At 39.9% G+C, this 23363-nt stretch overlaps 3 protein-coding genes across 6 annotated transcripts in view; all 3 read left to right on the forward strand.

Annotated features, from left to right (window-relative positions):
- esyt2b (extended synaptotagmin-like protein 2b) overlaps positions 1-1090 on the forward strand; it is a 56774-nt gene extending 55684 nt beyond the window's left edge. For all 3 annotated transcript variants that reach the window (XM_049564875.1, XM_049564877.1, XM_049564878.1), the window contains one exon: positions 41-1090. In XM_049564875.1, coding sequence (XP_049420832.1) covers positions 41-113 — 73 coding nt within the window. In that variant the 3' untranslated portion in view covers positions 114-1090. The remainder of the gene's footprint in view (positions 1-40) is intronic.
- A 1293-nt stretch (positions 1091-2383) lies between these two features.
- ncapg2 (non-SMC condensin II complex, subunit G2) lies at positions 2384-18194 on the forward strand. Of its 2 annotated transcripts, none has more exons than XM_049565192.1 (27): positions 2384-2510; positions 2729-2846; positions 4211-4402; positions 4533-4647; positions 4745-4902; positions 5025-5159; positions 5275-5369; positions 5451-5607; positions 5702-5794; positions 5886-6011; positions 6228-6407; positions 6585-6737; positions 7712-7934; positions 8051-8148; positions 8916-9083; positions 9169-9239; positions 9351-9504; positions 9641-9814; positions 9960-10076; positions 12438-12590; positions 13839-13938; positions 14104-14309; positions 16595-16729; positions 16869-16972; positions 17126-17226; positions 17351-17450; positions 17562-18194. In XM_049565192.1, the coding sequence occupies exons 2-27, from the start codon at positions 2769-2771 to the stop codon at positions 17611-17613; spliced, it is 3438 nt and encodes a 1145-aa protein (XP_049421149.1). In that variant the 5' UTR covers positions 2384-2510; positions 2729-2768; the 3' UTR covers positions 17614-18194. The 2 variants fall into 2 exon arrangements, with proteins under 2 accessions (XP_049421149.1, XP_049421148.1); XM_049565191.1 differs by having other exon boundaries at positions 8913-9083; positions 17562-18193.
- A 3704-nt stretch (positions 18195-21898) lies between these two features.
- The window catches only part of ptprn2 (protein tyrosine phosphatase receptor type N2), a 176056-nt gene continuing 174591 nt past the window's right edge, over positions 21899-23363 (forward strand). Inside the window, exon 1 of the mRNA XM_049565193.1 lies at positions 21899-22231. Coding sequence (XP_049421150.1) covers positions 22147-22231 — 85 coding nt within the window. The 5' untranslated portion in view covers positions 21899-22146. The remainder of the gene's footprint in view (positions 22232-23363) is intronic.

A 23363-nucleotide genomic window follows, 5' to 3' on the forward strand; every position in this document is an offset into this window, starting at 1 on the left:
AGTGCTTGAATATATATATTTTTGTTGTTTTCTCTTACAGGTATGAGCTGAGTGAAGATGGAGTGTCGTCTCAAAGCATCAGAAGCATTCAAGACTCCCTCAACTCATTGTGAAATCACCTCTCTGCTGTAATATAGTGATCTTGTTAATATAAGGGCACATCATTTTGTTGTATCCATGTACACTTTTCATATAGTTTATGGGACTTATTTCAGCATGCAACAACTTTTTCAAGCATTTCCGATCATTGTTTCCATCCACGATTTCATGACGGTGATGGGAGGATGTTGTAAGATATTGTAATGCGTTGAAACACTAACTGCCTTGTCTCTGTTTCAGTGTTTTATGTAAATAGCAAGTCGCTGATATATAAGAATTTGCAGGGGTATTCATGGCATTATATTTCCTCGAGAGGAATTATATTGAAATCTGTCAAAACTGTTATTGCTTTCCGTCCCGTTTGTTTGAATGTGACAAAGTGTGTTCTGTCGTCTGAGAAAACTTTAACCAAAGGAACAGAAACAATCACAAACGTAGGCTTTAGTAGCAGAGCAGGCTTGACTTTAAACGTTTTTTTGTCATGCAGTGTTATTTGATTGTTTACCTCTTATTGTTCTTTATGCTTGATTACAAACATGGAATGCACATATGCAAGGAATAAAACGATTGCTCTGCAAATGTTACGAGGACTCTGTGCAATACTGGATGTTACTGAGGAGCTGGGGGCATTTTAGGGCTATGAACAAGTGCTGTATAATACGAAGGATACTTGAATTAGGGTTTGATGGATGTTCAAACCAAACGCAAGTCGAACAAACTGAATAAAATGAGCAGCGACAGCAGTTATTGCGTTTCCTGAGCGGGGCTGCCACAATTTGTTGTGAAGATGACACAGCTATGTCGTAAGGCCTGTACATGTTTTGCCATGCAGTCATAACTGTGTGTTGGAGGTTTTTAAATAAGTTTGTTGTTATCTATCCTGTGCCTTAAAAAACCTGCTATGTAATTTTTGCCTTCTTAATGTTATTATTTTGAATGATATGATACCTCGTGGGTTTTGAGGAATAAATGGTTTCTCTTGTGAAAATGGTCTCGCTTGTTTGCTTGTCTTTTAATTTGGTCTGTTCAGCCGCAAAGAATATGAATTATTACCACTTTCAATACGATATATTATCAGTGGTTAAAAAAAACAAACTCAGATCATTCAGTGAAGTAAAAGGAAACAATAAAACTGTAGAAGTACTGTTTTACAAGCAAGTTTTTTTGTCTTGTTTTCGTGTTACTTACAGGATAACTTAAGCATTTTTCAACCTGGGCCCTATTTCCCCTTGTCAGCTGATCAAAGACGCTGATGTGAACAATATTTGAAATCGGTCTAGAGCCAACCGCAGCCAGCAGCCGCTGAATAAGCTGCAATGGAGTCACACAGGGCAATTAAACATTGTTACTGTAAAGTGTCTCTTTACCTTTCACTTGATCTGGTTGGTTTGTTATTGCCTCGTTTAGCAGATGTCTCTTTTAATTTACACGGGGAAAATGGGTCCAGGGTGAAAAATGACGATGGTATCCTTTAAACATGGCAGTAAGTAAGTTACTCAGGAGAATATGCTAAGTTAAAGGGTAGGTCTAATAAGCTTAAGCTTCAGCCTACACCTTTTTGAACTGTTTTTGTTTGTTTTTGCTATTAGTTTAAAACTCCTTGATGTTATTTAAGGACCAAAAAATACCACTAACTGATTAACTAAATGAGCTGCTTGAAAGATGTTACCTAAGTAAAAGTACAAAAGTATCAGTGTCAAAATATACTCAAATTTTAAAAGTATTCATCATGCAGAATGACCCATTTCAGCACAATGTATATTATATTATGGATTATAATCACTGATCAATTTAATACTACGGCTGGTAAAGCTGGAGCTAATTTTAAATACTTTATATACTGCCATGTAGCTTAAATTATAATAATGTATCATATTTCAGTAGTTATTTAGGCTATATTTTGTATTAATCTGAATCTGTAAAGTCACTAGAAACCAAATTTATCAAATAAAGTAAAGTACAAAGTCGCTTGAAATGGAATTACTCAAAAAAAAGCACCTCTAACAGAGTATTTGAGTTAATTTTATACTTTTCACCAACTGTAAACCATATGTAGATTGGTCCTGAAGTGCCCCTGGGCAAAATTCAGAATTCAACCTTGCTTGCAGCATAATTTCCTATCAGGATTGGGTGTAATCGATAAAATAGATTTCCTACAGAATAAATAAAATCACGTGTGCAGCAACAGTGTAAAGCTCTGTGCTCTCTGTTGAGGTGAGGGCGACCCACTCTGTAAAACATATGAAGTCATTTGTCTCCATCTAGTGGCAGAACAAGGAAACGACAATGATACGTCAGCGTCTTAGTGGACGTAGACGTCATGACGCACGTTATACAAATTTGCGCGGGTTTGCTGTTGTTATGGGAGGCTGTCATCCGGCGGTTTCATCCAGAAAGTTATAAATAAAAAGGTAAAAGACGAAGCTTTTGGTTCATATTTAATATCTTTATGATTATAAGTCATTATACTACAACTACCAACAGGCAGAGTCGTATTAACGTAAGCAAATAACACTTTAAACGGTAACGACAAACGGGCTGCCATATTTGTTTTGAACCAGTTACAGTAATGTCAGTTAGCTAAATATACGTTAGCTAATCGTTAACGTTGCTGTGTTTTTCATTGTAGGTTTCTTGGGAATCTTCACGTCGCTTGGAAAACCGAAAACATGTCCAAGCGAGAGGCGTTTATAGAGTCCGTCTGTAAGGAAAATGTGGAGGACTTCCTCCGCTTCATCCAGCTTCATGTGAGTGACTTCATGTAACGTTTAGTGACACTGCAGGAAGCCACCAGAATATCTCTTAACATTAGATGTGTTTCAAGTTAATGTAAGGTTATTACTTGTATATTAAGGGCTTTGCGTGAAAACTTAGCTCATAATTGAGAGATAAAGTAAACTGTGGGCTCAGAAATGACCATAAAGTTAAATAAACATCTCTAAACCTGTTTAAATCAAAACCATTTACACCTTCTTAACCTGGAACAGGATCTCTGCAGGTCCTTAAAAGTCTCTTAAATGCAGTTTTGTTTTTTTTTTTGTTTTTTTTTACTATAAGCCTTAAAAGTAATCAGTCTCAATGACTTTGAATGTGTTTGGTTTTAATTGCCACAAACATTTTATCTAATTTCATTTATCCATCTTCTAATTTCTTTTTATCAGAAGGTGTCAGTCTCTTCTGCGTCCACATTTTTGATGTTAAGAAGTCTTAACATCCTGTACCTGTAGACATCCTGTTGAAATACTGTTGTATTTGATTGCATCAGTTTCAGCACGTTCTGTAACTGACCACTAAATGCATGTCTACATATTGTTAAATCTTAGGGCTGCTGTCAAACTGTGCCTACATGGCAACAAAAAAGCTTATCTTGGGTGCGTCAGTACAATGGACCAAGACAGGACAGCAGAGGAGCTACCCACACACCAATACAGCGGGGCTGGACAGCCTCAAAAATACCGATGATTGTCAAGGACTGAAACTTTTGCTCGCATTTTATTATTTTTTGCACTCTTATTATTGTGCACAGACGTTCTGAATAAATTGACAGTTTTTTCGCATTGCTCTCAGCCTGAACCTTTTATGTGGCTGTCCAGCCCACCTGTATCCTACATTTAAAAAAAACAATTGTGAAGTGTGGTACAGGCTCAGTTTGGGAATTTGAAGTCTGTACAATTTGGGAATTTCATTTGGGAAATTGATCTAAATTTTAAAACTGAAGTAATCAATTAATTAAGCACTGACCACAGAAATGTGATGTGTAGAAACTGTCAGATGTCATCAAATGTAAGACTAAATGTCAAAGTAGGACACATGTTAGTAGAGCCCAAATTTAAGTGATTTACTGACTGACAGCATCAAAACACAAAGTACAAAGAATTCACTGAAGCACAGAAAAGCCAGCAATAATTAAAAATATTAAACAGAAGTTTGATATTTTACTTAATAACTGGTTATCAATATGTGCAACAGATTTTATTTTCTATGTCATCTAATACTGGGAATGAAAAACCTATTGTAGTCACACAGTTTAAGTGTTTTTCTAGCTGTCTCTGTTTTTATCCTGCATGTCTCAAGCTGTGTCTGTCCTGCTCCTGTCTGTGTCTCTGAGCAGAAGGACAAAACAGAGCCTTTCGATGTGGAGGAGGTGGTGCAGGAGATGCCCAGAGACCAGAGACAGGCTCTGTGGAGAAAACTGGTCTCACTCCTTGAGGATGTCCTGCAGGAGTTACCTCCAGAGCATTGGGGGGAGGGCAGGGAGCAGGGCAGGGAGGACAGCATGGAAGTGGAGTCAGCTGCAGACCCTGTGAGTTTACCAGTTTATGTACAATTGTGACATAAACTTTAATGGTATGAGAATCTGATATTCTGTTGCTGTTGTTTAGATTTATGTTAGACTGTATATCAAAACGAACATACTTTTATGTCATATTCAGAAACATGTCATGGCTGTCGTGGATGGTGTGACACTGGTGGCTGCCGTGTCCTCAAAGGTCCTGCAAGATGGTGACACCTACACTGCCCTTTTGGAGCTTGCCCACAGGCTACACAGTCAGTGTCTTTGATGATTTTTATCCAAGCTAAATCGATGCGTCTTCAGGTTTGTTATTTTTCTTACTTCATGGTGATGTTTGTGTCTTTCCCTCAGATGTTCTGGTGTCGCTGCCTGTCTCAGAGGCACCTCTGCAGCGCCATATCCACACACTGTGCGAGGCCTGGTGGAAGAAGGGGCTGAAGGAGAAAGAACAGTTTGGTCGCACAGCTTTCTTCATCTCTCTGCAGAAGAGCTTCATTTTGAAGAAACCAGTCAGTATATGACCTCAGTTTCATGTCAGAACAGGCTATATTGGGCCTTTTGCTCTGTTTTCAGTTCTAGTAGTTCTGTAGCATTATTTTGTATAACTTTAATGCTTCCTCTGTGTTGTCAGGGTGCTGAGATCCAAAGAGTCTGGAGTCTCCATGATGTGCTTTTGAGTCTGGACTACACATCAGAAGACAACAAGCAGATCATTGACTTGTTGCTTCAGTGCTTTCACCGTCCTGTTTACATTAGAAACGATGACGTGAGTAGAGTGATAATTGTGCTGCTGTGTATGTTTGAGTCACTGAGTCAGTTTTGTTTCTTGCTGTTGTGGTTTTGACTTCAAGGTGTCAGCCTGATGATGTGTATTGTCACAGGGAAAGCGATTCCTGGTATTTCTTTTCAGCTGGAACGTAAACTTCATCTGGGTTATTCACGGCACCATCAAAAACCAGCTGCAGTTTTATAGCAAGTAAGATGCTTAACTTTTTAATCTGTTTGAAAGGTGTCAATTTTATCTTCATGTTATTTACAAATCAATCATTCTGTGCAGGACCATGACTACTCATATTACAGAGGTCTACTTCAGAGCATGGAAGAAGGCTAGCGAGGACTTCCTGGAGGAAATTGAGAGCTCATGCATTCAGGATTTTATGCAGAATGCGATCTTCCTTCATAGAGCATCTCCTGTCCATGCCAAAGTCCGACAGGTAGACTTATTAGCTGCACTTTCCCAGCATTATCAGTCATGATGTGACAGTACTGTGTGTATTTCTCCTCTGATCTTCTTGCTTTCATACACAGATTGTGAGCTACTTCCACACAAGGAAGGGCTGTAACAAGGTGGATAAGATGCTCTGTAATCTCTACAAGCCCATTCTCTGGAAAGCTTTAAGTGTATGGATACTGATTTCTAACTGTATTCAGTTGTTTTGTTTTTTTTTAGTATTTTATTCCAGTCTAATGTGTTTGTGTTTGATTTCCTCAGGCTCCAAACTTTGAGGTGCGCGCCAATGCCACTTTGCTTTTCACTGAGGCCTTCCCGGTCCATGACCCGGAGCAGAGCAACAAGAATATAGATGAGGCTATTCAAAAGCAGCTGGATACAGTGATGGTGAGAACCTTTCAGCTATGTATGTTGTGAGGAAACATAGGATATAATGTTTAGTCATTTTTTATCCAGACTTTTATTTCTGCGGCTACAAAACCACAAAACAGATACTGAGCTTAAAAAGGAGCAAAATACAATCAAAATTCATTGTTGGACTTTTTGATATTCTGAACATGAACCTCAGTGCCAATTTTCTCTCTCTCTCTCTCTCATCCTCAGGGCCTCCTTGATGACCCTCATCCCACTGTGCGCTCCAACGCTACCCTGGGAGTCTGTAAGATCCTGGCCAAGTGCTGGGAGCTCCTCCCTCCTACAATCATCACAGACTTCCTGAAGAAGCTGGTGATGGAGCTGGCGGCCGACAGCAGCTCCCCTGATGTGCGGTGCTCGGTCTTCAAGGTAGGAAATGCCGATACTCTCTGTCCTGATGGGGAGCCTCTTAAAGTTAGATTACAAATATGAAATCTAATCCAGGATCCAAGATGAGAACATGTCAAACAACATGGACAAATTAGCATTAGCATTTATTGGCAGCAGACAGGACATGTAATGACTTGTGGTTGATGTTTTCCCCAGTGTCTGACTATTGTCTTGGACAACAGTCTCAGCCATCCGATACTGGAAAAACTCCTGCCCACTCTCAAATACAGCCTTCATGACAACTCGGAGAAAGTCCGCACAGCTTTCCTCGACACACTGATCAAGGTCAAGGCAGTGCGTGCCGCCAAGGTACTGTATGTGCAGGGTTTCCTTTTTTTTTTTTTTGAACACCAGGCTCATAACTGGGTTGATTCTGTCTTGTGTGATTATCACAGTCTTTAAATTATGTTTTGGCTTATTTAAAGTACATATGTTGACACATATTTATACATTTCCCAATAAACAAAATAGTATTAAAAGAATATTTCACTCCCCAAATGACCAATTGTATATCAGTTACTCACCTTATGTTACATTGAATTCATGAAGAAAATATTTTTCTTGCAATGATGCCTCCAATGATGAATAACATTGATATTAAACAGCAATCGGGGCGTCGGTGGCTTAGTGGATAGAGCAGGCGCCCCATGTACAAGGCTATTGCCGCAGCGGCCCGGGTTAGACTCCAGTCTGTGGTCCTTTGTTGCATGTCACTCCCCTCTCTCACTCCCCCATTCATGTTTGTCTGTCCTATCAATTAAAGGCTAAAATGCCTCCAATAATATCTTAAAAAAAAAACCAAAAAAACCAAAAACAGAACAGTAACAACAAAATGATACAAAACCCCATGTTTTTAGGTCCTAAAATATATATATATTTTTAAAAAAGTCAGAATATCTACTAATGAATGACATTAACAATCCAGACACTAAAAAGGATAAATTCCCAACATAAACAATGAAGGGAAACATGTTATTGAGATAGTAAAGACATTTTATTTGAACAAAAATCTGTCTCTAAGATACACAGAGTAGGTAGTCGGATGTAAATATACTTCTATGTGCAAATCCAACAAGAAAGTTCGCACTAATCAAATAGCTGGCAAGCAGCTTCAGTCATAAACTTCTGATACTGAAGATATATTTAAGTGCTTGGTGCAGATCCAAACGTTGTTCAGCCAAATTGCGTTGAGACACAATCCACTTACAAGCTGCATCTTAATGCCAGGTTAGGGTTAAAAAAAAAACACGGGCTGCATTTTCTCCTTGTGTGCCGCCCTCCAGTTTTGGGACGTGTGCAACATGGACCACCTGCTGGCTCGTCTGGCTGTCGACTCCCATTCGGTTTCCAAGCGCATCGTCGATCTGCTCTTCAAGTCCTTCTTCCCCGTCAACGAGTCGGAGAGGGAGTGGTGCTGTCGGTGCATCACCCTCATTCAGATGAACCCCATGGCTGCCAGGAAGTTCTACCAGCACGCCCACAAACACACAGCCCCCACTAACATAAGTAAGTGCTGTGTGTACATTGGAGAGTTTTTTGGAACCCTTTCAAAGATTAACCAAGAGTGAAATTATTTAGCGTGTTGCATTTGTAGTACATTCATCTGTTGTTTTGTCTTCTAGTAAAGCTGATGTTGGCCATTCGCCGTGTGTTGAACAGCTGCATCCAGACTGAGTGTGATGTGTCCGAGATGAATGAAAGCAACAAGGAGAACAGCACAGTAAGTCAGAGACATTTGCGCTGACAGAATTGACGGAACAAGTTTACAAGAGTATTGATTTTCTTAAAATTATTTAGATAATTGAGCGTTAATTTTTTTCCACAAACTAAACTTTGAGAAATATGCTGAGTCTAAAAAATGTCAAAAATAGTTAAAAAGGCTAAGGCAACTTCTTTAAATTGCTTGTTCTGTCAAACCAATAGTCCAAAATTCAAAGATGAAAAATAAATATAGTTGAATAGTTGTGTTTTGGTTAGGACTGCACGATATGAGGTAAATATGCAATAACATTATTGAATATTAAGATAAATAAATGCTACATTACGGTGTACTCAGTTCTCGACTCAGACTGGACAATACCAGTTTATGACACGTCGTCTCTCCTGAAACCGAAATATCGCCAGATGGCTTAAGAGCTTTTTATTTTAGGCACCAGTTCCTCTCTGGCATTCGCACATTGGTCTACACTCATCTCATCATGCTGTCCTCCTGCAACCATACAGACAAGTATGGCAGCACTAGACGATCCTGACAATGAGGGATCTGTCTGATTGGCCACGCTGAACAGCATGACGCGTATCGGACACTCCCCAATTCACTCTAACATGCAAATTGGAAAAGTATTAAAGTAATTTGGGGGTTTTGGAGGAGGGAGTTGTTTATTTAGCGGCCCGCTTAACATTTTTTTGGTCTCTAAACCTTAATCAGGTAAGATGGAAAACTGTTGATACAGGTGTACAAATTGTGTATTCTGTGTGTCGTAGCAGGCTGAACCTCTGTTGGGGAAAGACATGGCTGTCGTGTCCAGTCTGCTGGAGGTCGTAGTCATCCTGTGGAGAAGTGTCGAAAAGGCCCTGAAACAAAACGAAGAGGCCCAGAAGTACACTTTTGCCAAGTTTGGAAATGTCGTGGCCAAATATTTCCAGGCTTTTGAGGTACTTCAGCGTCCTTGTGTTGTATTTTTACTTTGAAGTTTTTCTCCCATAAACAAGTACTACTTTAAAACTTTTTGATTACCAGGATGAGCGATGCACCGTTCCTCTCATACAACTGGCCTCATTTATGCCCCCAGCTGCAGTTCCAGCCTTCAGGTAAGCACTCTCGCATCTCCTGGCCTCTCTGTCGTCAGCTTTTCTCTTTGTAGTTTTTCATCCGTTGTACTCTTCAGTTTCACTGTTTAACCTGTATCTCTTCAACCCCAGCTGTGGCGTCCTCTCCAAACTGAGGAGGATGGACTCAGCAGCAGTGCCAGCACAGTACAGCCAGCTGTTAGACTGCATGAGCAGCTGGGGCCAGACTGCAGACATCCTCGAACTCATCACTGACTGGCTCTCTGAGGCTCTGCCCAAGCAAGGGGTCAGTCAATACAACACCAAATTGCTGAAGTTATTGTACTGTTGGGTTTCTGAGATTTTAATTAAAAGTAAGAGGTGTAATCCAAACACATACCGCTTGTTGCTCTTTTTAAATGTCATCTTCCTTTTAACTTCAGGACAAGGCAAACACCAATCGAAAGGTGCGTATCCAGGAGACAACGGAGGCCAAACCAGCCCTGGCACTGGCATACCTGGAGTACCTGTTCAGCCACACTTCAACACGAGAGAAACTCCTGGCTCTTGGTCAGAGACCACTGAAGCAGCTCCATACAGTTCTAGGAAACTGGAGGGTATGTTGGATACCATTCAACAGTCTGAGTTTCCCATTTATCTTTAGCATTTACATATAGACCAGGTACATTTATTTTATATTGGTCCTCTGGGAGAAGTTTTCCTCTGACATCATGTGAATCAATGTGATATTTGTCTCGACAGTCAGTGCTGTACGCTCACCTCAGCTCCGCCACAGAAGATCCTGAAAGTCCCAGTGTGGAGACTGCACTGAAAGTCTTTATGTACCACAGCCGTCTCGGTGCACATCTGCAACATTATGTAAGTTTTTTTTGTTTGTTTGTTTGCACACATTATTTCTCAACCCATGTTTCACTTTTGTTCATCTAGTGGCCATAACTGGCTTGTTTCTTCAAACAGCACTTGTTTTACGTTCATCTAGTTACACAAAATTTAGTGCAGTTAAACGACGCATGATAATGTTGGCACGAAAATGTTACCTCATTAAAGCTGCAAGCAGCATGTATTGGGTCCAAGCAGACTACAAGTATTTGAATTCTTGTTTCTTTTTTAATTGACAAGAAGCAAGTCTCCTGATGTTCTTTAAAATTATTTATGGTGGTCATCACTATGCTGATGCTCTTTTCATTAGATAAATCTTTCAGAAACATTTGATGAAGCTTGTGGCCTTGTGTGTTTCATATGACTACATTTGTATTGAATTTTTATTTCATTTAAGATCTGGAATACATCACATGTTTATGAATTCATACACAAATAGTCCTACTAAGTGAAAAGTGTCAGAAGTTATCCTGGGAAATGCAAGTTTTCAGACCACATTCTGAATGGCACAGGTGAGAACTCTTTGCTTTAAAAGACGTCCATCTCACCACTCAACAAATGAGGATATTACCTGGTCATTGTAGGCGGTAGCACGGAGGTGCAACAGAATATAAAGCTGAAAGTCATGGAGTTCAATTCAGAACCTCTAATTAACTTCTATCTCAGTTCACTGGAAGGAGTTTGGTATGAATAGTGAGGCCAGGCTCACCAAGACACATTTGAGGGGAGAGTCCACCTGGAGATTTAAGAGGACTTGCTGGTCGGTTTCCTCGATCAGCTCCAGGAACAGGAGAACGTTGAGTGGAGCCAGGAGAAAGAACCTTTGCTGAGGGAGATATGTGGCCTTAAAGCCCAGCTGGATTTAGCTCGGGCTAAACATGGACCCTCTCCACCCAGCGAGACAAGGTATTTAAAATTGCAGCTGGGGAAGATCTTTACAATGCTACGATAAGAACAGGAAGATCGCGAGCAGCAGGCCTTTATTAATAAGGACCTGCATATTGAGTTGGAGGCAAAGAATTTGGAGCTCTGTCGTAACAGGCAGTTGCTTGCTGGAACCAACGTGGAGTAGGAGTTGAAAAGCTGTCTGAAAGTTGAGAAGGCTAAAGCTCAGAAAGATCTCAAGCAGCAGACCTCCACTACCAAGCACCTGCAAGTCCAACTGGAAGATGAAAGGAGAGACAGAGGCCCTTGAAAGAAAAATTGAGGTGATTAGGTCAGAGCTCTGTGTCAAAAAGCAGTTGCATATAGTGGCCGCAAACAACGTGGAGGCGGCCACTTGCCTAAAGATGCAGCTCTTTGACAAACAGCAGGCTTTAAGGTTCGCTCAAAAGCAGAAATGCTGGAGAGTGATCTGGCATTTCAGAGGGCTCAAGTTCAGAAGATGCAGCAGAGATTGAGCAAGATAGAGGAAGATCTTCAAAAACAGTAGGAGGCAGTCGAGAAGACTGAAAAGATCCCTCTGTTTCCAGCATAAGAAGGAGAAATCAGGCTCCTGTCTGGCTCAACTGGACAACAGAAAGTGGAAAATAAAAAGCTCATAGCTGCTTTGAAGACATCCAAGCAGGAGCTCAAGATCAAACATCTCCAGTGGCAAGAGGGAAATCTTCTCTCACTGCACAGCTGGAAAAATTGCAGCGCACTCATTTTGCCCAGTTGGAGATGCATGAAAACGAAACAATAACCTTGTGGCTGCTCTAAAGAAAAAGTTTGAGGATCAGCTGCAGAGTGACCATCTCCAATGAGGTGAAAACGGCCCTGCTGTGGGGGACAGAAAAAGCAAGAGCCTCCTAAGTGGCTCAGCTGGATGAGCAGAAACAGGGGAACAACATCCTTGTGTCTGCTCTGAAGAAGGCTGAGGAGCAGTTACAGAGTCATCATGACATGTGGCAGGAGGAAAAGACATCCCTCACTGAGGACATGGAAAGCCTGAAAGAGACTCTGCAGGAAAAGGAGCAAACTGATAGCTCCGTGTGGTCCCATTTGAAAGATCTTGAGAGCCAAATCAACAAAAAGAAGAAGAGAAAGAATTGTTACAAGCTCTACTGATGTCCAGTTCCAGAATATTATGGTCCAAAAGAAAGTACATACACAAACACACATACTAACTCACTAGTTTTTGTATACTTGATAATGAAAATAAATGAAAATAATCAATTGTCGCTACCCTACAGTCTGTGTTGAGCCAGGATCACTCATTCTATGAGCCAGTTACTTTCTGGTTTTGAGCCTAAGTGGTACAGTTTGTTTTTCTGTGTCCAGATATAAATTGTTTTCCTTCATAAACTGCAAAAACAAGCTAAAAAGTTAAGAAAAACAAACCCTTTGCTTCCTTCCTAGTCCTCAGAGGGTCGAGACTACCTGCTCTCTCTGGAACATGTGGCAGCGTGGGTGGCTGAGAGGGTGTTGCCCTTCCTGGCTAAATGTACCGACGATAATGATGAGGAGGAAGGTTCAGAGAGGTCGCAGCCACTGGCTGCACAGATAACTGAGGTGAGCTCTGTTATTACTAAACACATGGCTTCGAAAAGCCAACTGGCATGTTTTCAGTGGAAGACTTTAGACTGGAAACGTCCACGAAGAATTAATTGAGCCCAAACAAATATGCGTTGGGCCTATTCTAAGTATCTATTGAGTCTTGCCCGACTATAATTAGTGAAGCTAAAATGGCTTGCTGAATATGCAGGGCTGCACTAAGCATCAGCATTTAATTTGGGCGAAAAGTGAAAATGTGTGTGGTCTCCATTAAGGGAGATGGGACACTCTCTTCCATTGCAGCACAAACGTGTGATTTAGGCACAGAATATTACCCACAGCAGCTGCACATGGAAATGTGTTGTATTATGTGATGAAGTAAATTATTGCTTGATCATCTTTGTGTCTTTCAGCACAAAATTAGACCAACACAGAGCCTGTCTCCTCAAATACATACCCAAGTGCTCTTGGTATCGGACTTTTTTTATATATATATTTTTTTTGTGTTACACCGAACATAATGATGCAGCAAATATGAGGTGAGGTCTTGATGTGGATGATAAGGATGGGTGAATAGTTGTGAGTGCCATATTGGAGTCCATCTGCGTCTCCTAAAAAATATTTTTTTCAGTAAGATCATTTATGTGAATTGTAAAGGCAGCCCATGCAAGATGATTTATCTGCGAGCAAACGCAGACTTCTTGCAAATTAAATCATATCTCCTTGTTCATAAATTGCCAGTTGAGATTTTCGTTTCACTCATTTTCACTCTAATACTCAGCCTGTACCAAGGCTGTCGATGAAAACATGCAGTTATGTTGTTATTCAGAACATTAAGTTTTGTGGAGCCTGTTTGCCTCCTGCTTCCAGGACTTTCTGTTCTGCTCGGTAAAATTAGACTCCTCATAGATTGTTCTGCTCCAGTCCACACATAGTCATGTACAACCCTCCTCCTGTTCATACTTCCGTACTGAAATTGGCTTATTTTCTTTATTTGTGCCATTATTCTCCAGCCTGTCACCACATGACTGCTGCGATCAGAGATTGAAAATAAACCTGTTTTAGTGCCTTTCTTATTAATGTAGTGGCGGGGGATCGTAGGTAGCTTCCACAGGACAACAGCTAGCAGTAGAAATGAACGTTTTACTAGAATGTAGCTCGCCTAAGACTCAGCATCATCTTTATTTGTTGTTGATTTTAATAAGTGTTCTTTTTTGGAGTGTGTGAAATGGTGTTCTTCATCTTAATGATGATGCATTTTACCAGAGCTTCCTGACAGTGTGCCAAGACGTTTTACTTGTGGGTTTGGGCGACGACACGTTCAAGGGTCAAATCCTGCACTTGTGCTCACTCACCCTCCTCTCAGGTGAGTGTTTGATTTGTCTGTTTACAACACAGGAAAGATACATGACATTTATAACTGAAATGTGTAGCAGAAGCTTGACTTTATTTCACTTAAGACTTCTGTTGTATCATGTTTCTTGAACTGAACTGCCATTTTACAGAAAATGTTTTTCCTTTGTGTTTCCAGAGGCAGGTTACCTGTGTATTTCTGCAGTGTTGCAGATTTTGAAGGAGGTGGCAGACAGCTATGCACCCGAGGAGAACAACAACCAGGATCAGGATAATGAGGAAGGCCCAACCACTGTCATTCTGGGTGTTGTGGCCAACATCTTTCAGAAGATTATAGAGCTCTTAGCTCACCGTCTCAGGAAGGAACCAGAGGAGGGAAAACAGGTATGTACATATTTTAACCCTCTGTGTGTGATTTATTTATTTGGTTTATTACTACCTTTTGTTCTACATGAACTCCACTTGTTTATTTCTGACACTCCCCTCCACTCGAAAATTTGTATTCTTTTGTTTTGTTCTCTTTTTTTCTTCTTTATTTTTATTATTTTTTACAAAAAAGTAGACAGAACCAAGGACAACAGGCAGCGACATTATAGGTGAAGGCAAAATGCTTAACATCATGTAAAACAGAAAATGGAAAAGAAGCAAGGTTACTTTGTGGTAAAAATGTTTTTTTTTAATTTTCATGTGTTTCAGTTGTCTAGCCTTGACTGTACTGACTTGTATCTGTTCAGAGTTTTTCACTAGAGAAGTATTTTCACATTCTTCTACTGAAGAGGGCGATGTCTGCTTCCCTCAAATCTAAGATTCAAACGCACACTGAGCAAGCCAGACTAGGTATGTCACTATTATGAAAGCCAGTTGCTGTCTAACACAGGAAACATGTATTGACGGGAACTTTGACACAACACCGGCAAAGAAATCTCTAAGCTGAAGCAGAGTTAGCATGAGCACGGTAAAAATGACAGCAGACATGGCAGAGTGTGTTCAGTGTATAGATGTCAACTGGACCCTAAAGTTTCCTTACACTACTAAACCCCAAGAACCCCATTATAGATATTATTGTATGTTTCACAATCACAAACACTGTGTCAGCCACTGCTAGGTAGCTAACGAGCTAACAAACAACATAAACAAATAACAGATGCTAACTGCACTTACTATTCTGATACGTCTGCTAATTGCCGATCTTGGAGCACAGCAGACTCCTCATCTGAGTCTGGGTCTGACTAAAGGGCCTTTAGTCAGGGTGGTCTTTAACCACCTGGAAAACACAAAGTCGGGTGCTGGGTGCTGCTCTTGTGTCCTTTCTGTGCAAGCTTTCAAGAGCGCAGCGGCATGTTGATTAGGGATAGACCGATATGGATTTTTTTAGGGCCGATGTCGATACCGATTTTTGCCATCACCCTTAGCCGATGACCGATTATGGACTGCTGATTTTCTTGAGCCGATATTTGCTTTTGCTCCCTCAATTTACATAAAAAAAAAATGACACAATGATAACAAATATGACAGGTCTCAAGTTTAAAATAAGAAACATTTATTGAACAGTAAAAAATACTAAAACAAGATGGAAAGTTGAGGTAGAACAGGTAGAACATTATTATTATTATTATTATTATTATTATTATTATACATTCAAATAAAAAAGAGTTCAGTGCTCTTAAATCTTCCAGTAATGTCTATAAAATAAACAAATATTTAAGCTGAAGCATAAATAAAACAACAACTACTGTACACAGTAGGATTCAACAGCTTTGTTCAACTTAACCACATACTTTCAAATGAAAAAAAGTGCCAGGGAAAAATAAATCCGCAAACCCACGCGCATATTGGCCAATGTCGATACAAGTAAAAAACTCAAATATCGGCCCGATATATCGGCCGGCCGATGTATCAGTCTATCCTTAATGTTGATAAGCACCATATTATAACCTATTTACCTGAAATCCTGAGTGCAGAGCTGATCTTCTTCCATGTGCTTGTTGTGTGTATGCCTGTCGTCTGTGGGACAGATGTAAAGCTCTGGCAGCCCTGCACTAACATGATCAGCAACTTCTCCTCCATATTTATCACAATCACAGACATGGTGTTGAACTCAATTTATCTCAGGGTGCTCAGGAACTTGTGTGAGCCGCAACGGTGCTGCGGGTTTACATTAAATACACTGAATTTGAGGGTGCAAAAAACACGGCATGTGTACGGTCCCTAAGCCTCAAACATGTATGGCTGGATCTCTTTGATGTTCCCTTTAATGCTAATGCTAGTCGACTTGATGCGCACTGCTCTTTCATCAGTCAGTCACTGACAGCAAAATTAACTGTCAACCTCTTATAGCCTCATCGCCACACTGTTTTAGAGTTGTCTCAGCGCCGGAGTGAGCTGAAAGTGAAACCTACTGCAAGCAGAGGTGGTGGGCGGGGTGGAAGTCCAGATTCAGAATTGAAATGAGAGAACGATCTTCATCAAGCCCGTTTGCAAACATTTTATGTGGAAAAACCACGTTAAACTAAACTCTAATCATAGCCGAGTAATTTAACATACTTTACAATGTGTCTGGAGGGGAGCTTTAACTCTTTAACTCCTCTTTTCTCACTAGTTGTAAATATAAACATAAACATTTTTTTTCCTTGTGTTAAAAATATCTCCATCTTTGTGTCCTGACTTAGCTGTGTCTGTCAGCTGTTCCCGGCCTGACAGATTTCCTCCAGGTGGCACAGACCTGGGACACGGGGCCTCTCTGCGGGGTTTTCTCCACTCTTTTCGCTGTCATCATTGTGGAGAAGAGACATTTGCTTCAGAAGGTATGACCTACCTGCCAGAGCATTTGTCTTTTACCAATATCCTTCACGTCCTGGGTGTGATAAGCGGCTTGACCGATTACGTTCTTGAGCAATTCAATTAAGGGAATGATGAATGCTGCTGTGCTCATATTTTTTAAAGATTACCCATCCTGAAGAGGTGATCATCCCAGAGTCAGTGGAGGACATGCCTCCTCTGTCCTGCATTCTGCTGTCTGTCATCCTCAAACTGCCCTCTCTTACCAGGTAATTATTCTCCATCTGCTCAGTTTGTCAACTTCTCTGATGTTTTTGAGAGGTTAACTTTATTCTAAGGGTTTAGTTTAATACATTTGCTTCAGCTAAATGTAATAAATACACAGTTTAATGGGCTTATTTGTTCTTGAATGTTTCTTTCAGGGCATTTTTGACAGAGGTCTGCTCATCTTTTGAGTCTGAGGCCATCAGCAGTCTGAATGAACTGGCTGCCCTCCTGCACGTCTTGGCGGTCATCAGGCGCAGTGAGTTTACGTGATCAGAATTTAGATTAGAATTTGAGTTTTCCTGGTCAGAAGCAGATCAGACAGGTATTTCTCTTTTTGATGGTAAAGATAGATCACAGTTTGTTATTTATCAAACTTTTAGCGGGGCAGACTAAAGCAGGTTTGAAGAGCGCAGCCACATCTATCCAGCAGCAGCTTCACAAACATGCAGTCACATCTGCAGACAGCAGAGACATCCAGGGGTAAGTGGATGGAGATTGAATATTTTCTTTAAATAATCTGTGGTTAAATAATTTATTGATTGTTAGACCATGAGCTGTAATGACTAACCTTTTTATCCCTTCCTGCCACAGGGTTATTTATGAATCTTCTGTGAAGACCTTGAATGAAATTCTGGCTTTATAAACTGACCTCTTTGATTTGCATTATCTGCTTCACATTTATATTTCATGAAGCTAAAAAGAGCAGTATAATGTCTGCTTTGCAGTCAGCATAACAGACTTTCAGTTGCTTGGCAGATAAAAATGACAGGATTAAATATTTCAACTTCACTGACCGGGCTTCTTAAAAGAAAATATGGTTTGGATTGAACTCTAAAGCTGAGGACAAGTGCCTGTCTGTTGCCATGTTTTTCCAGATTGGCTCCACTTGTCTTTGTTTATTTATTTCTTGATGGCACACATTACTCAAGTCTTGTCTCTCAGGCTTTGTGCATTGATGATGTTAAGAAATATCGATGGAGTCCTCCAGACTGCAGAAATACAGTTTTTACATTGAGTGGTATTCTTCTTTAAAGCTTTCTCTTCAGAGCTCTGCCCTCCACTTTTTTAACAAGTTAATATGAAATGCATATATTTTTTCATGTTTCTCTGTCTGTGTTTATGTATCTGTGGGTCTGACAGTGTGTCAACTGTGGCGCCCTGCTAATAAGAATAAAACAAGCTGTATCAATCACCCAGAATTTGATGGTTATTTCTTCTTGCCTTTACAGCGCTTTGCCAAGTAATAACTGTACAAACAAGCCATAAATCATCCTCTCTCCTCTCTTCATTCTTAAAGGGCAATGGCACCCATTTTAAGAACTCATACTGTTTTGCTCCAGTCTATACTTGTGATTGTGCATTTCTAGCCTCAGGAAAGAGTAACGTAAGTAAGCGTTATTTCACTGTTCTGGAGCACATGGCAGAAAATTAAATTGTAATCATTTAATCCTCTTTGATCGCACATTTACTTCATTTAATCTTTTGATTATGTAATCTATGGTGGAAAGTAACTAAGTTCACTTACTGAAGAAAATTTTTGAGGTAGTTTTTCAGATGTATAAAACTGGGTTGTTTGCTACCTCAAATTATGTGTCCATTCCTCGATTAAACCAGGTAAGTAAATTATTCCCTGTAAGTAAAAAGTAATCCAAGTTGTGAATATTGTTTTAACAGGATAAAATGGTGTTCTGTTGGTATGCTGGAAGTGCTGTAACTTTATGTCTGATCTGTCTGTCAGAGCTAGATCAAATGAATGATTCATAATAAACATGTTACCCAAAGCCAAGTTTTAAACAAGTAATATTCATACTTGTTTCAATAAACAATTTGACTGTATATGTCTGTACATCTTTGCTGAGCAACAGTTTAAAGTGAAAGGAATTAAAGGTCTGTCCCAATTATAGGCCTGTTGATTTCAGTGATTTAAGAAAATAGTAGCCCGGGCTACTAATTGAAGTTTTATGGTATATAAGTAAGTAAGGTGTGTAAAGGTATCGTCTTGGATGCACTTGTACCCTAAAATTATTAGATAGCTATGGATGGATGGATGGATGGATAGACACTTAGATAGACAGATGAATAGATAGATGTTAGATAGATAGATTGATAGACATGATAAAATAGACCGGTGAATAGATAGTTAAATGGGCAGATAGATGAATAGATGGTTACGTAGATGTTAGATGAATGGATAGATGGTTAGATAGACATTTGATAGATAGGTGGTTAGATGATAGATTGATAGGCGGTTTGATAGATGGTTAGTTGGATAAGATAGACAGATAGATATACAGTGCCCTCCAAAAGTATTGGAACAGTGAGGCCAATTCCTTTATTTTTGTTGTAGACTGAAAATATTTGGGTTTGACATCAAAAGATGAATATGGGACAAGAGATCAACATTTCAGCTTTTATTTACAGGTATTTACATCTGGATCTGATACACAACTTAGAAGATAGCACCTTTTGTTTGAACCCACCCATTTTTCATGAGAGCAAAAGTATTGGAACATGTCACTGACAGGTGTGTTTTGTTGCCCAGGTGTCTCCCAATTACATTGATTATTCAAACAATAAATAGCACTGAATGTCTGAGCTCAGTTTCAGATTGGGTATGATAGGTTTTGCCTGTGCAGACTGCATTTAGAGGTGGAACCAACATGAAAACCAGAGAGCTGTCTATGGGTGAAAAAGAAGCAATTGTGAATCTGAGAGAAGATGGACAATCAATCAGAGCCATTGCACAAACATTGGCCATAGCCAGTACAACCATTTGGAATGTCCTGAAGAAGAAAGAAACCACTGGTGTACTAAGCAACAGACGAACAGGTAGACCAAGGAAAACATCAGCAGTTGATGACAGAAACATTGTGAGAGCTGTAAAGAAAGACCCTAAAACAACTGTTAGTGACATCAGCAACAACCTCCAGAGGGCAGGAGTGAAGGTATCACAATCTACTGTTCGCAGAAGACTTCATGAACAAAAGTACAGAGGCTACACCAGAAGATGCAAACCACTCATTAGCAAGAAGAATAGGAAGGCCAGGCTGCAATTTGCCAAAAGGTACAGAGATGAGCCTCAAAAATTCTGGGAAAAAGTTTTATGGACTGATGAGACAAAGATTAACTTTTTCCAAAGTGACGGAAAGGCGAAAGTTTGGAGAAAGAAAGGATCTGCTCATGATCCCAAACATACAAGCTCATCTGTGAAACACGGTGGAGGTAATGTCATGGCTTGGGCTTGCATGGCTTCTTCTGGGACGGGCTCTTTCATCTTCATTGATGATGTAACACATGATGGCAGCAGCAAAATGAACTCAGAAGTCTACAGAAACATTTTGTCTGCTAATTTAAAGAAAGATGCAACCAAACTGATTGGGAGATCCTTCATCATGCAGCAAGATAGCAACCCAAAACACACTGCCAAAACAACAAAGGAGTTCATCGGGGCAAGAAGTGGAAGGTTTTAGACTGGCCAAGTCAGTCTCCAGACTTAAACCCAATAGAGCATGCATTTTACCTGCTGAAGAGGAGACTGAAGGGAGTAACCCCCCAAAACAAACAACAACTGAAAGAGGCTGTGGTGAAAGCCTGGAAAAGCATCACAAAAGAAGAATGCAAAAGTTGGTGATGTCAGTGGGTCACAGGCTTGATGCAGTTATTGAAAGCAAAGGATTTGCAACTAAATATTAAGTCTCATTCACTTTAATCTATTTTAAGTTTATATGTTCCAATACTTTTGCTCACCTAAAAATTTTGTGTTCCATTACAAATAATGCTATCTTCTAAGTTGTGTATCAGATCCAGATGTAAATACCTGTAAATAAAAGCTGAAATGTTGATCTCTTGTCTCATATTCATCTTTTGATGTCAAACCCAAATGTTTTCAGTCTACAACAAAAGTAAACGAATTGGACTCACTGTTCCAATACTTTTGGAGGGCACTGTATAGACAGATGAACAGATAGATACACAGTTAGATGGGCAGATAGATGAATAGATGTTACATGGATGGATGGATAGATAGATAGATTGATAGATGGATAGGCGACTTGATAGATAGATAGATAGATAGATAGATAGATAGATAGATAGGCGACTTGATAGATAGATAGATAGATAGATAGATAGATAGATAGATAGGCGACTAGATAGATAGATAGATAGATAGATAGATAGATAGGCGACTTGATAGATAGATAGATAGATAGATAGATAGATAGATAGATAGATAGATAGATAGATAGATAGATAGATAGATAGATAGATAGATGGACAGATAGATAGATAGATAGATAGATAGATAGATAGACAATTAGATAGATAGACAGACAGACAGACAGACAATTAGATGGATGGATGGATGGATAGATGGATAGATAGATAGACAATTAGGTGGATAGATAGACAATTAGGTGGATAGATAGATGGTTGGATGGTTAAATAGATAGATGTTAGATAGACGGGTTAGATGGATGGTTAGGTGATAGACTGATAGATGGTCGGATGGATGGATTAATAGACAGACATGGGTTTTTATATTTATTTATTATTTTATATTTATTTGCTGCACTTGTGCTGTAAAAGTCACTGCAATAATAGAAACATTACAAATAATAAATCACCACAAAAGGACAACAAAAACATTTAGTTTCATTTGCGCTTTTCTATATCTTTCCTATGTTGACATTTTGTCTGTGACATGTGTTTCCCACAAATCTAAATTTGGAACAATACATTTATTTATCCAGACAGAAAAGATGTATCAGTCGGTGTAAACTTCATGGCTTCTTGTCTCCCCTGCCATCCATCCATCCATCCATCCATCCGTCCGTCCGTCCATCCATCCTTCCTTCTGTGCTTCCTTCCAGGGCGCTGTTGCATGCTGCACGCATCATCCCTCCTCACCATGTGTGTTTGACGTCAGTAATTTAGGAGGGGCTCCTCCGTGAAGCTCGTTGCTGTTTGTGGTGCTGAAACAACGCCTGTATTGTGTTGCCATTTAGCGATTTCCTTTTTGTACATTCAGCCCCTGCGTTTCTCCTCAGCTTTCTCCTCAAACATGTTTCTGTAGTCCGAGTCTCGTCCGAGCAGCTCCCACCTGAGTCGGCGTTCATCATGCTGTTTTAGCGGAGGTGTGCGATGGATTAGTAGTACTGTATAAGGCAGGAGCGGTATGGATTCACTGTGGTGTCCCATCCTCTTCGCTGCATTGGCTGTCAGCCTCTGCTCCTCACCTGCCATCGCTGACAGAAAATTTGGTAAGAAATTGTGTTGCATTTTGTTTTTATTATCATTTTCCAAACCGTGCTCTTGTTTTCCAAGTGTTTTATCTCTTCGGCGCCTATAGACTGTGTCCGTGGTGCTTAATCCACCTGGCTGGGTTGTTTACACAAACAGTGCAAAAGTAATTTAATATTATAGTTAATTACAGTAGTTGCATATGCTCATCATCTTCTTGCTATTTCCAAAAACTTGTGTTTGTGTTTTGCTGTAGCTGTTTGCATGAGATGTGAAGATCCAACAGGAAAAGTTACATAATCTATCAGGCCCAGTGGATAAAATGTTTGCTGTGAGACTTATTGCTTCTATTATGAACGCTGGTATTTATCCTTACTGCTAGCTCCATATAAAAAAACACTTTATGCTTTACACTTTACAAAGGACAACTTCTACAGCCTATAATGAGTGTTAAGCCTGATTGACACACACAATCATAATAATGCACTCAATTTCACATGGGTTTAATAGCCTCCGTGCTCATAAAAATTACTCAACACATGCCCGTAAGGAGCATGCAATTTTAAATCCAGTTAAATATTTAATAATATCCTATGCCTCCTCAGAAAAAGGGCATCTTTCATACAGCCCTGCTTCATTTTCAGACTTGGCCCGGTTGTATTTTCATTACCCTTGATTTGTTCTTGCCTCAGACACTACTGCTATAATTTGAAAAAGTATGGCACATGTCCAAAGTATGACATATTAGAGAAGCCATTGTGATAATTGTGTCCTTTGGTAAAAGATGGAAAGAGATTAGAGGATCTCATTTTTACTGCTTTAGGTTCAAGTGTGTCTCTCCTTACTTACAAGCTCCAATTTGCACCTCTAGTCACACTTACTGGCCTGGGATCAGCAGTCAGAACACATGACAGTATAAACTTTATAATGAGCAAGAGGCAAATATAGGTCTCAAGCTGGCACTCCTGCTCTGTGATGATTCATACAGGCTCCGAGCTGCATCATATTCTTTATATTTAGAAGCAGAGGGTGTCTATCTTTTTTTTAATGGGTTATATTCATGCACCCACTGTACAGTTTAATTTTTGTCTTCATATGATCTTGTTGGCTATTAGGTCAGCATACACAATATAGAAAGGACATTAATTGTTA

This window comes from Epinephelus fuscoguttatus, linkage group LG21, assembly GCF_011397635.1.
Source record: "Epinephelus fuscoguttatus linkage group LG21, E.fuscoguttatus.final_Chr_v1".
Lineage (NCBI taxonomy): Eukaryota > Metazoa > Chordata > Actinopteri > Perciformes > Serranidae > Epinephelus > Epinephelus fuscoguttatus.